At 49.0% G+C, this 15,287-nt stretch overlaps 1 protein-coding gene across 1 annotated transcript; it reads right to left on the bottom strand.

Moving 5' to 3' along the window:
- Positions 1 to 557: 557 nt before the first annotated feature.
- On the bottom strand, positions 558 to 4,344 carry LOC132588992 (gastrula zinc finger protein XlCGF17.1-like; the record flags this gene model as incomplete). The annotated part of the gene is made up of 2 exons (XM_060261504.1): positions 558 to 715; positions 3,444 to 4,344. Coding segments are annotated over 2 exons (1,059 nt in total), but the record flags the coding sequence as incomplete, so codon positions are not given.
- Between the last annotated feature and the right edge of the window lie 10,943 nt (positions 4,345 to 15,287).

Below are 15,287 nucleotides of genomic sequence, written 5' to 3'. Positions count from 1 at the left end.
CTGGCTGACCCAAGGCCATTCCAGAAAGTGAAAGTGGAGGAGTGGGGAATCAAACCTGGATCTCCCAAATTAGAGTCCGCACACTTAACCACTACACCAAATTGGCTCTCATCTTACTGGCTCATCCTGTTGTACTGTCAACTAAATATTGCAACTGGTTTTTATTGTGATTTTATTACTACTTATGTTGATGTACTCCGCCCTAAGCCCCCACGGGGGAATAGGCGCAATAATAATAATAATAATAGTTCAAAGTGCTTACAATAACAGTTGAAACTGTTTTCATTTTAAAATATTTTTAAAAACCCCTCATCCTCCTTCCCTTTAAAGAGACACCTGCCAATTCAAACCGATCTCCAAAATACAGAGTTCAGTTCCCCCTAAAGAAAATGGCCGCCTTGGAAGGTGGACTCTGTGTAGGGTTGTCAAGTCCAGCTCAAGAAATATCTGGGGACTTTGGGGGTGGAGCCAGGAGCTTGGATATCTGTTTCTCAAATGCTTCCTCAGGCGCAAGTGAGTTGTAGGGACTCAGACACCGAATCACATCACTCTAGGATTCAAACAATGTCAGTCGTCAGTGGCTGGTGCTCCTTGCCACTCAGCAAGGCAAGGAACGCCAGCCATTGATGACTGATATTGTATGAATTGCGGAGTGATGTGATTCGAAACATTCGAGAAACAGATATCCAAGCGATGTGCTGGACCTGGGGACTGCCTGTAGATTTTTTTGAAAGAGATGTAGAATCCACCCTGCTTTCAAGACGAACTGTGTATGCGCCTTCAATGAGCTGTTTTGGAATGCTGGAAGCTGAAGGCTCCATGTACGGTGCTCCGTTGAAGGTGTCAGTGAGTCATCGTATGTGAAACAAATTACATGATATCAAGTGCTTGTGAATAGATACAGCATGTTGTAATATTTGCAGTGTTTTGTGGTTGTTTTGCTGACAGGCTTTTGATTTAGTCCCACGTGGAGCCAGCAAGCCTCCCTCTCCCATCCCCCAGTGATGGCCACGGGCGACCTGTCCCCCCCTAGCCTGGGATGGTTACAATTCATCTAATTAGCTTCACCTTTCCTTATCGTTAAGTGCCGGCCCAACAGGTGAAGAGTTTGGGAGGGATTCTGGATGCCTCTCTTTCTATGGAGGCCCAGGTCACGATGCTACTGGGTCTGTCTTTTACCATCTAGGGCAGATCAGGCAACTAGCACCATCTCTATCCTGGCTGGAGTGACCTCTGCAATGGCCGCCTTCAGGCTGCACTGCTGTAACTTGCTCTACGCTGGCTTGCCCTTGACGCTGATCCGGAAACGGCAGCGGGTGCAGAATGCGGCAGCTCACCTGCTGACTGCATCACCTGTACGGGTGAGCATATGGCCGGCACTCCACGGCTTGCCTAACCCCTAACCCTAACCCCTAACCCTAACCGCCTATAGAGTACCGGGTCCGTTTCAAGGTGCTCGTTTTGACTCCTAAAGCCTTGCGTGGCCTGGAACCAACACACCTGCGGGACCGTCTCTTCCCGTAGATGCCCCGGAGGTCGCTTCTTTCATCTTCCCAAGATCTTTTGACCGTCCCTGGCTTAAGAGATGCCCATCTTGCCTCTACCTAGTGGAATCAGCTTGCTATGGAGATCCAGGCCCTACCTGGCTTATTAGCCTTTCATAGGGCCTGTAAAACAGCTGTTCCACAAGGCTTTGGGATGAGGCGGTGGGTATCTATTTATTAGATCGGTTGGCCAACCCTACTGTATCATTTTGCTGGACCATCTCGCTATATCATCCTGCTATAAGAAGATATCGGATTTATATCCCACCCTATACTCTGAATCTCAGAGCGGCATACAATCTCCTTTACCTTTCTCCCCCACAACAGACACCCTGTGAGGCTAAGAGAGCTCTTACAACAGATGCCTTTTCAAGGGCAATTCTTACGAAAGCTATGGCAGACCCAAGGCCATTCCAGCAAGTGAAAGCGGAGGAGTGGGGAATCAAATCGGATCTCCCAAATTAGAGTTCGCACACTTAACCAATACACCACATTGGCTCTCATCTTGCTGGCTCATCCTCTTGTACTGTCAACTAAATATTGTAACTGGTTTTTATTGTGATGTTATTGTGATTTTATTATTACTTATGTTGATGTACTCCGCCCTGAGTCCCCATGGGGGAACGTGCGCAATAATGATGATGATGATGATAGTTCAACATGCTTACAATGATAGTTGAAACCGTTTTCATTTAAAAATACTTTTAAAAACCCCTCGTCCTCCCTCCCTTTAAAGAGACGCCTGCCAATTCAAACTCCCTGAAAAGCCCTGGCAAACAGACGGGCCGGGCAGCCCCTCCTGAAGCTGAGGAATGCCAGCCAGGGTCTCCCAGCCTACGCTTGCCAGCTCTGGGGTGAGGAGATGTAGATCCGGGATGCAGCCTGGCCCTCAGTCACTTCTCCGTGCAGCTAGTGGGGCCTGGAGGTCTCCCACAGTTCCACCCCATCTCCAAAATACAGAGTTCAATTTCCCCTAAAGAAAATGGCCGCCTTGGAAGGCGGACTCTGTTTAGGGTTGCCAAGTCCAACTCTAGAAATATCTGGGGACTTTGGGGGTGGAGCCAGGAGCAAGGGTGTGGCAAGCGGAACTTTAAAGGGAGTTCTGGCCATTACATTTAAAGGGACCGCACGCCTTTTAAATGCCTTCCTTCCACTAGAAATAATGAAGCATAGGGGCTCAGCATTCCACAATTAAGAAGGGTACATTTACACATCAGTCTCCAATTTCCATATATTTATTTGCTCCCCTATGTTTCTCCCCAGAATTACCATAAATCCAAACAAATGGGGACCATGTAAAGGAAGCTTGTTATCTCTGTTGGGTCCTGGCATCTCTTAAACATCTTCATTACGTTGTATGCTAATCTACTGCTCTCCCTCTGCCTAGAGGTATGGACTGGTAGCTTCCATTTCAGCGTATCTGAAGAAGTGTGCGTGCTTACACCTTGGATAGAACTTTGCTGGTCTTAAAGGTGCCACTGGACTCAAACGCTATTCAAAATGTCCTGGGAAAACTCTACTGAAGAATGAAAAGCTTTTTGAGCATGAAATTGATTGGAAAAAGCTCTGCGAAGTGTGGGATTCAATACGAATAACAAGGAATTTATTTATTTATTTAGTTTTCTATCCTGCGCTCTCCCCAAGTGGACTCAGGGCGGCTAGCAGGCAATTGGAAAACAATTTAAGGTTACAATCTAAAAACAGTAAGATAACAATTGAAATATATGTCATGGTGCTACTCAAAATCTCAGTATAGGCGGGATCATAACTTTCTTTCTTCACACAGCTATCCTAATTCCTCATGAGTGACGTCGCTCAGCGGCGTAGGGTGGCAGTCCCCTCCCAGTTAGGTATTAAAGGCCTGTCATTAAAAAGGTCTCTCCCCTGTGTGGGTTCTCTGATGGCTTTGAAGATGGCCACTATGACTGAATCTCTTTCCACACTCTGAGCATTCAAAAGGTCTCTCCCCTGTGTGGGTTCTCTGATGCCTGTGAAGACTGCCACTGTCAGTGAAACTCTTTCCACACTCTGAGCATTCAAAAGGTCTCTCCCCAGTGTGGGTTCTCTGATGACTTTGAAGAGAGTCACTCCGACTGAATCTCTTTCCACACTCTGAGCATTCAAAAGGTCTCTCCCCTGTGTGGGTTCTCTGATGACTTTGAAGATGGCTACTCCGACTGAATCTCTTTCCACACTCTGAGCATTCAAAAGGTCTCTCCCCTGTGTGGGTTCTCTGATGACTTTGAAGATTGCAACTCTGACTGAATCTCATTCCACATTCTGAGCATTCAAAAGGTTTCTCCCCGGTGTGGGTTCTCTGATGAGTTTGAAGATAGCCACTGTCAGTGAATCTCTTTCCACACTCTGAGCATTCAAAAGGTCTCTCCCCTTTGTGGGTTCTCTGATGAGTTTGAAGATTGCAACTCTGACTGAATCTCATTCCACATTCTGAGCATTCAAAAGGTTTCTCCCCGGTGTGGGTTCTCTGATGACTTTGAAGACTGCCAGTGTGACTGAATCTCTTTCCACACTCTGAGCATTCAAAAGGTCTCTCCCCTGTGTGGGTTCTCTGATGAGTTTGAAGATTGGCACTCTGACTGAATCTCTTTCCACACTCTGAGCATTCAAAAGGTCTCTCCCCTGTGTGGGTTCTCTGATGAGTTTGAAGATTGGCACTCTGACTGAATCTCTTTCCACACTCTGAGCATTCAAAAGGTCTCTCCCCTGTGTGGATTCTCTGATGCATCTGAAGTTTCTGTCTCTCAGTGAACCTCTTTGCACACTCTGAGCATTCAAAAGGTCGCTCCCCTGTGTGGATTCTCTGATGCCTCTGAAGAGTCCCTCTCTCACTGAATCTCCTTCCAAACTCTGTGCATTCAAACAATTTCTCCCCCCTTTGTTGTCTTTTGTGCATAGGGAGCTGTGATCTGGTTTTGAAGTACTTTACACTCCGAACAGATGTACTTGCCCTCATTATCCTCTGCTTTGGAAAACGTGCATTATGTCTTCTTCCATTTCTCTTCTCAGCTGTATGGCTGCCTTTCTTTCTCTTAGGTCTTTCTGGATTCCTGATGTTTTCTTTCAAGTCCACCTTTTCAACTCGATCTGGCAACTGCTGATCCAGTTCCTCACCCCCCTCATTGCTCTGATCATCTTGGGCTGGAATAAGAAGAGAGATCCCATTAACACCTGGAGGGCAGGTAAGTTCTAAAGGCATCGATGAGACTGCAGGAGGAAAGGACTGAGGGCCCTTCGGCCTCCTTCGGCTTGCCTGATCTTAACCTCTCTCCCACCCTCCCCAGATATCTAGTCTTTCAGGATACCTCATCCCTACGAGAGCCACACCTGAGCTCTTGCTCAGAGGGAGCTCCTGACCCTACAAGTCCCAGTCCCCAGAAGGCCTCCTGTCCCTGCAGTGGGCTGTCTGATTGTACCAACTAAATGTTGCTCCGAACTCAATCCAAAATCCCCCATGGCTATTCCTTGCCTCTTCCAGAGCCAGTCTGGTGTAGTGCTGAAGTGTGTAGAGTCCTATCTGGGAGAACGGGGTTTGATTCCCCACTCTTCCACTTGTAGCTGCTAGAATGGCCTTGGATCAGCCATAGCTCTCGCAGAGCTGTCCTTTAAAAGGCAGCTTCTGAGGAGAGCTCTCTCAGCCCCACCCATCTCACAGGGTGTCTGTTGCGGTGTTGGGGGGGGGGAAGGTAAAGGAGATTGTGACCTCTCTGAGACTCTTGAGATTCAGAGCATAGGGCCAAATATAAATCCAATATCTTTTCTTCTTGACATCCCCAGAAGGACTCCTCCCCCTGCAGCGGGCTGTGTGATTGTACCAACCTGCAGTGGAGACGCTGCACAGGTTGTCTGTAGTTTTCCGAGCCCGGTTCAAAGTGCTGGTTATGACCTTTAAAGCCCTATATGGCTTGGGACCTGTCTACTTTCTGGACCGCCTTTCCCCACACAAGCCCCAGAGAGCACTACGATCAAGCTCGTTAAATCTGTTAAAGATCCCCGGGCTAAAGGATGCCCTTTTGACCACTACAAGGGCAAGAGCCTTTTCCGTGGCTGCGCCTGCCCTCTGGAAGGCCCTCCCTGAGGAGACCAGGGCCCTGCGGGATTTATCATAATTCCGCAGGGCCTGTAAGACATATCTGTTCTGGCAGGTTTTTAATAACTAAACGGAGGCACTTTTAACATCTATGGGGGTGTGTACTATCTACCCCACAAGCGCATCAGAAATTAATTCAAAACAGACAGAGCATGACATCTGAACTGCATTTAAACTGTTTTAATATTTGAATGTTTTAATAATGTTTTAATGTTATAAGTTGAATCTTTCATCAAATTGTGTCCGTTGTTAGCCGCCCTGAGCCCGTTTGGGGAGGGCAGGATACAAGTGCAAGAAATAAAACTAAATAAATAACTAAATGTTGGTCTGAAGTCAATCCAAACTCCCCCATGGCTATGCCTTGCCTCTTTCTTGGCCTAACTGAATGATACTTACTGTCAGACAGCTCATTTGGGGAGGAAATATGCTCTTGAGATCCTCTCGAGAAACTCCCCAGCTTTTCTTTGGATGCAAGGCGATTGTCTTTCTCCACCAAAGTCTCTCTTATACTTCTGGCTTCATTTGCAGAGACAGAGAAAGAAAAAGTAATCCTTCTTCGGGAAGGAAATAAATTTAAGAGTAAAAATTCTTCTGGAATCATGGCCAGGATTTTAGCCCGCAATCCCAGCCAGTGTAAGAGGGACAGATCTGTGAGGCAAAGCAGCCTAGTTCCCCTCAAGGGTTAATGTGAGTATTAAATGGTTTGTTTGACTTGCAGATGTTGATGATTTCACCCTGTCCCCCCGTCCCCCAACCTTATCTTTTTTAAGGCTGGCTTTGGTGAATCCTGAGAACCTGTATCCAGTTGTGTAACTAGGAGTTAGGGGGGACTGGGTGGGTGCTGACAGCTTCTGGAAGATTCCATCAGGGAGGACCCTCGATTGGGTCATTCGGACCACCTGACACTACAGAGGTAGAAGTATAATACCAGGGGGACCCAGGCTTGGGTTCTTGACAGGATCTTTTCCAGGTCACAGTCAAAGGGGATGTTTGTAATCCCATCCAGGGGGGAGGGGGTGTTGTAAATGTAAGCAGCAGAGAAATGAGGATCTGGCCCCTTCCAGATTCTCTCTCAGGTTCGCTTCCATCTCCACCTTTGCCTCGGGCTGGGACACCTTCTCAGTAACACCAACAAAACGGGATCACACTTCACATTACATGCAACAAGAAAAACAAACACTGTGGTGTATTGGCTAACAATGTTTAGTAAAAATTTTTTAGAAAGCAGCCCCGTGGCGCAGAATGGTAAAGCAGCAGTACTGCAGTCTGAACTCTCTACTCACGACCTGAGTTCGATTCCCACAGAAGCTGGATTCAGGTAGCCGGCCCAAGGTTGCCTCAGCCTTCCATCCTTCCGAGGTCGGTAAAATGAGTACCCAGCTTGCTGGGGGGAAAGTGTAAAAGACTGGGGAAGGCAATGGCAAACCACCCCGTAAAAAGTGTGCCGTGAAAACATTGTGAAAGCAACGTCACCCTAGAGTTGGAAACGACTGGTGCTTGCACAGGGGACTTTTCCTTTCCTTTTAGAAAAACCATAAACTTTTTTGTACATTACAAAAGCACAAGAAAGGTCCATTCTCACATTACAATATTACAAGAAAGGTCCAATGTGCACCCAGAAACTTACCATTCAATCCTTTTGGAGCTTGCTTTCTGCCATCAAAAGGAATGGCTTGCTCCTAATAAAAATATTGTAGAGAGCAAATTTCTGGTGGGGGAGCAGAGGAAAAAAAAATTGGTGGCGGGCCTGCAGAGATGCAGGGAGGAATTCAGGTGGGGGCCGCAAGAGTGGTGATGAGAGTGGGGGCCACCAGAAAAGTGGCGGGGAGTTTGTGCGGGGGAAGCCAGACACGGAGTGCGGAGATCGGGCGAGGGTCGCAAGAACAGCAGTGCAGAGATCAGGGGCTGCAAGAGCGCCGGGGAAAGGAGGGGCCATACATGTTGAGGGGGGGGTTGGGTGCAAGGACCATGTCCCCCTGGGGCCTCCCTTAGGTATGGGCCTGCCTCTCTTGTAATACTGTAATCTGAGAATGGACCTTTTTTGTGCTGTTGTAATGTACAAAAACATTCTATGGTTTCTCCAAAACGGTTTTACCAAACATTGTTATCCGGGACACCTTCTCAGGCTTCGGTGACGGCCGCACCACTGGTCTCAGTCGCCCCTCACCAAAGCTGGAAAGGCCTCAACATGATGTATTGCTGTTCAACAGTTTGATTCCTGCATCATCCCAGGGGTAACTACTCACAACTTTGGCCCCTGTGAAAGCTCCTTACCCAGAGAGATGACGCTTCCATAGTTCTCCCGCATGACTTCCCTGTAGAGAGTCCTCTGGCCCGGATCCAGCAGGGCCCACTCTCCTGGGGTGAAGCAGACAGAAACCTCCTCAAAGGAAATGGGGCACTGAAAGAAAAAGCAGATTCCCTCGTCAGCGATCGCAAAATCCTAGAGTTGGAAAGGACCTCCAGGGTCATCTAGTCCAACCCCCTGAACAATGCAGGAAACTCACAAACCCCTCCCCCAAATTCACAGGGTCATCTAGTCCAACCCCCTGAACAATGCAGGAAACTCACAAACCCCTCCCCCCAAATTCACAGGATCTTCATTGCTGTCCGACGGCCATCTAGCCATCTGCCTTGTCTTCTTTCTTTTTAATGGTTTTAACTGTTTAATTTTAACTGTCTTCTTGTGTGATTTAATTATTTTATTATGCTGTAATCAGCCCTGAATCCCACTTGGAAAAGGGCGGACTAGAAACCCGCAAAATAACTAAATAAAATAAATAAACCTCCAAGGAAGGAGAGCCCACCACCTCCCAAGGAAGCCTGTTCCATGCAGGACAGACATTGCACACTGGAAGGGAGGAGTCTGGGGCGGAACAGGATATACGGCTTGGCATGGGTAAAGGGAGCTACATTTAGATCCTCTCTCATCCGGACCCTTGTAGAAACTGTGGGAGCAAAAGCCCACCCCCCTCTCCGAGAAAGAAGGGGGACCCTGGCTGTCTCTCGCTCTCCCCTACCTGGACTGGAGGTAAAGCAGCCGTTTCCACACCTCCAGAAAGACAGCGGCTCAACAACGTCTCTCCACTGCCTGTTCATAACAGAAAGGAAGAAGGGAGGGGGTTTGACTTCTTATTCCATTTGCTTTGTCACTCCCTGCTTCACGCACCCCCTTCCCAGGCGTCTGAGACCAGCCCTCTGTACACTGTGGCGGAACCGGCCCGATTCTGTCTTCAGACCCGGTCCCGTCAACTCCCTATTGAGTCGCCAACTCCTGGAGGGAGCTATTTCTCCTCCGGCCACTTGGGCTCGCTGCCACCACCTGCTCAGTCTAGGGGTTCAGATTAAGAGGAACAGGACTCCCAATCCCCCTCTCCAGCTATGAGGCCAGGCCTCAAGGCCCTCTGCCACCCTGTACTTGGGGTTTACAGAGATCACAGCACTTCTTTGGGGAACCCCTGGAGGATTGGCACCTTATCCAACTGCATGCCTTCCCCCTTCCCCGGGGCCCCTTTCATAAAGCAGCGTGGTCTAAGCAGTTGGGGATCTATGTGGTACAGAGTTTGACTGCCAGCATTCAAAAACAGTAAAAATATTTAATTAAAAGAGAAAAAGAAAGGAAAAGAAAAACAAAACAAAAACGGTTGAGCACAGCACAGCATGACAAATAAAAGGGTGGATATAAACGCATCCTACTGTCCCTGGTCTAACTTGCCCTGCTTTGTGGATGACTTACTCCGTCTGACTGCCTGGGGTCCTCCTGAGTAGGCCTCTCCCCCAGTCAGGAGCCCACAGACTCACAACCTCTCTCCTTGGAGGGCCAGCCGCAGACTGACCTTTTCCCGCCTCACTCCAATAAAACAAAAGAACTTCCTGCCTCTCTAGGAGGTTTTCCCCCTAGAGTTGATGGTTTCACTCCGGAAGGGAGGGGGGGAGTGAAGGGAAGACTAGGCCGCACGGCCTGCCTAGCAGTTTCATGTTCCCTCCCAACTAAGATGGCGTTTCTCCACATACACTCAACATTCTTTCACAATTTTTACTAAATCCTGGAGAGGCAGAAGAGAAGTACCCATGAGCCTCGGTGTGAAAATCTCTGCCAACATATTTCAGACTTCAAACGTGCCCTGGGAACTCTGGAGTTCCTAAAGTTACAGCATCCCTGCTGGATCAGAGCACAAACCCAGGAATCCCATTCTTATGCCGGCTGGGCCCTTGAGTCTGGGCTGCCGCTGGATATAGACAGAGGTGGAAATGACATTGCATGAAATGTCACCATCGCGTTCAGCCCAAATCCCAGATGTCACTGGAGCATTTCTGGAGAATCCAGGGACGGGGTGTCAAACACTCGGCCCGCGTGCCAGAAGCGGCCCGCCCAGGGCTTTGATCAGGCCCACGGAGTTCTTTTCTGCCCCTGTTGTCCTTACTCTTTGAACCTCGAAGACTACCTCCCTTTCAGTTCTCAGGCTCTTTGAAGCTCTGAGGCAGAGTCTCCTTCAGTTGGGAGCTTCAAAAGCTCTTTAAAGACCCCCTTGAAGCTCCAAGGCTGAGTCTCAGTTCCTGGCTCTTCCTGCCTTTCTTTGCTGGCTGCTGCAAGGAAAACGTGGGGTGGATTTTAAGGTCAGTTCCATGTTTTCCTTGCAGCTTTGTCTTTGCTGTGCAATGGTTTTAAATGGAGTGGAGAGGGTTACATTTTCAGAGTTCCTATAGGCAGCTCAAACTCCCGCTTCCTGGAGTTGTGTCCTTGCAAACAAAAGGTTGATGCTTTCAGCCAGCTTATCTGTTGAATGGTCCTAATCTAGTGAGTACTCTAAGGTGGGAACCCACAGCCAAAAGTGAGTACTCTAAGGTGGGAACCCACAGCCAAAAGGGGATATTATACTGGAAAGCCATTGTCAACCTGAGTAGACTTGGGGGTGGGCGAGAAGCTTACTTTTTCCCTTTCTCACAATAGAAGAACTCCTGGGCATTCAATGAAATTGATGAGCAGTCGGGTTAAAACAGATAAAAGGAAGTACTTCTTCACCCAAAGGGTGATTAACATGTGGAACTCACTGCCACAGGAGGTGGTGGTGGCTAAAGCATAGCCAACTTCAAGAGGGAGTTAGATAGAAATATGAAGCAGAGGTCCATCAGTGGCTATTAGCCACAGTGTGTGTGTGTGTGTGTGTGTGTGGCCACTGTGTGACACAGAGTGTTGGACTGGATGGGCCATTGGCCTGATCTAACATGGTTTCTCTTATGTTCTTATGTAAGAAAGATGAAATATGAATAATGAATGAGAGGACTTGCCCTCCACGAATCGGTCTGATCCTCTTGGAGAAGAATGACGGTTAGTGGATACTGAGTGCTGTGTGTTCTGTGGAGACGTATTTAATTCTTTTCCTGACCTTAAAGTCTCCCCATCACGTTCATGGGGTGCCCCAATCCCCTCCAGGCACAAAGAGTCCTTACCAGAGGAGAGGGCATCTTGGGCACCCTCCTGGGCCTGCGCCCCCTGCCCTTGCTCCAAGGAGACTCCGTCTGCCCCAGAGAATGCAGCTTCTGCCTTCACCGATGGTCCCCACATCTGAAACAGCAGTGAGGGAAAGGGGTCAGAGATGGGATGGAAGAGACAAGACAGTGGATCCTGCCCCACTCCCAGACTCTGCACCCTTCCATCAGCAGACCTGGTCACTTATCTGGAGGGAGCAGAAATTATCTAGAAGCAGCTGCTGAAGGAGGCTGAGAAATCTTCCATTTGGAGGATTTACACTTGGACAAATATCTCTCAGGGAAAGTTTAGGAGAAGCTCAGATATGGAATTGGATGTATCCGGAGGAAACCCCCTCACCTGCTGCTCTGGCTGCCTCTTCTCCTCCGCCTGACTCAGGAGGAAACCTTCGGCCAAGGCCACCGCCTGGGAACTGCTCTCCGGCCCACATCCTCTGACCCAGCACTGCATTTCCTGGGGCAGGAGGGCCAAGAACCGCTCCAGAACCACCACGTCCAGGACCTGCTTCTTGGTGCGCCTCTCCGGCTCCAGCCAGTGGTTGCAAAGGCGATGGAGCTGGCTGCAAACCTCTCGGGGCCCATCAGCCTCATGGTAGCGGAACTGCCGGAAGCATTGGAAATGTGCGTCTGAGGTCACGGTGTCCTTAGGCAGGACCTCTGGCACAGGGCTTTCCCAGAATTCAACGTTGCTCCCAGCTAGGGTGGGACAGGGGCCTCTGCTTGCCCTCTTCGAAGCTCCAGGTCCTTCTGGGTCCTGCTCTTCCATCTCCTTCCCCTTCTCTTGGGCCACCTCCGACTGTGTCAATGTCCCTTTAGTGACTTGGCTATGAAGAGAGGCTTCTTTCTGGGGAGGGGGGAAGGAGAGACAGAGAGAATTACATGTCACAAGGAAAGCAAATGAGAATCGCCCCGGTGGATCAGAAGAAAAGTGCTTCTTGTGGTTTGTAGATCAGGTTTTGTTTCGTTTTGCTATGTAATTAGATCCAAGTAGTCAGCCATGTTGGTCTGAAGTAGCAGAACAAAATAGGAGTCAAGTGGCATCTTTAAGACCAACATAGTTTTATTCAGAAAATAAGCTTTCATGTGCTCTCTAAGCACACTTCATCAGACGAGGAATCCGGGACAGTGAGCAAAGCCACACATAGCTGGTAGTCAGTGGCTCAGAATGCAAAATGGTACAAATTTAAGATCGAATCACAGTATAGTAAAATTATCCGGTAGGGAGTGGTTTAGATTCAATGACAGAATAGTAAGATTAACAGATGGAGCAAACCTTTGATCTGAGAAGCATGAGCATGCAAAAGCAATAAAACAGTAATATGTCAAAATGTGAGAATGTCTGTTAATGACTATATTGTATTAATCTGAGATATAAATACCTTCCTTTTGAGCCAGGCTTAATACCATAGAGTCATTGACATTCTCACATTTTGACATATTACTGTTTTATTGCTTTTGCATGCTCATGCTACTCAGATCAAAGGTTTGCTCAATTTGTTAATTTTACCATCAATCAAAAGCCTTTATTGGCATATATCAGATTATAAACAAACAGATAAAGAGCTACAGAAATAATAAAACAGTCTTATGCAGCTATACATTGGATTAATTTTACTGTTCTGTCACTGAATCTTAAATTTGCATTCTAAACCACTCCCTACCAGACAATTTTACTATACTGCGATTGGATCTTAAATTTGTAGCCGTTTGCATTCTGAGCCACCGACTACCAGTTATGCGTGGCTTTGTTCCCTGTACCGGATTCCTCGTCTGATGAAGCGTGCTTAGAGACCACATGAAAGCTTCTGTTCTGAATAAAACTAAGTTGTTCTTAAAGGTACCACTTGACTCCTATTTTGTTTTGCTATGTAATGTAATGTACCAGACTATTTTAGATATGCCTCCTTGTTCCTTTGGGAAAGTTCACTGTCTCTGCTTGGCTCTTGAAGGTTGTTACGAGCTTAGCCTCTCATTCCACTGGTCCAGTCTGTCTGATGGGGCTAATTCTTAAGGCAATCTGGGGCCCCAAAAGGACCAGGCGGACTGGTGACCCCTTCATCCTTTTTTCTCTCCTTTCAATAGATGTGAAGTACTAGGAAGAGCACCTCTTCCAAGCACCAAGGAGGGGCCCCTCTTTGATCTGTGGGGCTCACTTGGTCAGATCCTGGTCAGGTCTCCAGCAAAGAGGAGATCTTTGGGGGAGGCTGAAAACCAGCTCCTCAGGGCTCTCCTCTCAACTAGAAGGAAACTCTCAGTGCACTTGCAGGGCTAAAGACCATGACAACAGTTAATGACTCCCAGCATTCCACAATGAAAAAGGATAGATTTGCACATCCGTCTCCAATTTCCATATATTTATTTGCTTCCCCATGTTTCCCTCCAGAATTAGATCCAAACAAATGCAGTCTCTACAATGGACCGGGTGAGAAAGGCTCTGAACTCCACTCACTTTACCCGTGCCAAGCCAGACATCCTGTAACATCCCAGGAAGGAGCGCCCAGTTAAAGCATAGAATCCTAGAGCTGGAAGGGACCTCCAGGGTCATCTAGTCCAACCCTTCCCCAATGCAGGGAACTCACAAGCCCCTCCCCTCCATCCAAAGGACCCTCATTGCTGTCAGGGGGCCATGCAGCCTCTCTTGAAACCCCTCCCAGGAAGGAGAGCCCAGATAAAGCAGAGAATCCTAGGGCTGGAAGGGACCTCCAGGGTCATCTAGTCCAACCCTTCCCCAATGCAGGGAACTCACAAGCCCCTCCCCTCCATCCAAAGGACCCTCATTGCTGTCAGGGGGCCAGGCAGCCTCTCTTGAAACCCCTCCCAGGAAGGAGAGCCCAGTTAAAGCACAGAATCCTAGAGTTGGAAGGTACCTCCAGGGTCATCTAGTCCAACCCTTCCACAATGCAGGGAACTCACAAGCCCCTCCCCTTCAATCCACAGGACCCTCATTACCGTCAGGGGGCCCCGCAGCCTCTCTTGAAACCCCTCCCAGGAAGGAGAGCCCAGTTAAAGCATAGAATCCTAGAGTTGGAAGGTACCTCCAGGGTCATCTAGTACAACCCTTCCACAATGCAGGGAACTCACAAGCCCCTCCCCCTCAATCCACAGGACCCTCATTGCTGTCAGGGGGCCATGCAGCCTCTCTTGAAACCCCTCCCAGGAAGGAGAGCCCAGTTAAAGCACAGAATCCTAGAGTTGGAAGGTACCTCCAGGGTCATCTAGTCCAACCCTTCCACAATGCAGGGAACTCACAAGCCCCTCCCCCTCAATCCACAGGACCCTCATTGCCGTCAGGGGGCCCCGCAGCCTCTCTTGAAACCCCTCCCAGGAAGGAGAGCCCAGTTAAAGCATAGAATCCTAGAGTTGGAAGGTACCTCCAGGGTCATCTAGTCCAACCCTTCCACAATGCAGGGAACTCACAAGCCCCTCCCCCTCAATCCACAGGACCCTCATTGCCGTCAGGGGGCCCCGCAGCCTCTCTTGAAACCCCTCCCAGGAAGGAGAGCCCAGTTAAAGCATAGAATCCTAGAGTTGGAAGGTACCTCCAGGGTCATCTAGTCCAACCCTTCCACAATGCAGGGAACTCACAAGCCCCTCCCCCTCAATCCACAGGACCCTCATTGCCGTCAGGGGGCCCCGCAGCCTCTCTTGAAACCCCTCCCAGGAAGGAGAGCCCAGTTAAAGCAGAGAATCCTAGGGCTGGAAGGTACCTCCAGGGTCATCTAGTCCAACCCTTCCCCAATGCAGGGAACTCACAAGCCCCTCCCCCTCAATCCACAGGACCCTCATTGCTGTCAGGGGGCCATGCAGCCTCTCTTGAAACCCCTCCCAGGAAGGAGAGCCCAGTTAAAGCAGAGAATCCTAGGGCTGGAAGGTACCTCCAGGGTCATCTAGTCCATCCCTTCCCCAATGCAGGGAACTCACAAGCCCCTCCCCCTCAATCCACAGGACCCTCATTGCTGTCAGGGGGCCATGCAGCCTCTCTTGAAACCCCTCCCAGGAAGGAGAGCCCAGTTAAAGCACAGAATCCTAGAGCTGGAAGGTACCTCCAGGGTCATCTAGTCCAACCCTTCCCCAATGCAGGGAACTCACAAGCCCCTCCCCTCCATCCAAAGGACCCTCATTGCTGTCAGGGGGCCAGGCAGCCT

Source organism: Heteronotia binoei, chromosome 21, assembly GCF_032191835.1.
Source record: "Heteronotia binoei isolate CCM8104 ecotype False Entrance Well chromosome 21, APGP_CSIRO_Hbin_v1, whole genome shotgun sequence".
Lineage (NCBI taxonomy): Eukaryota > Metazoa > Chordata > Lepidosauria > Squamata > Gekkonidae > Heteronotia > Heteronotia binoei.
Note: the sequence above shows the minus strand (reverse complement) of the source record. Positions and strands in the feature narration are given on the sequence as shown.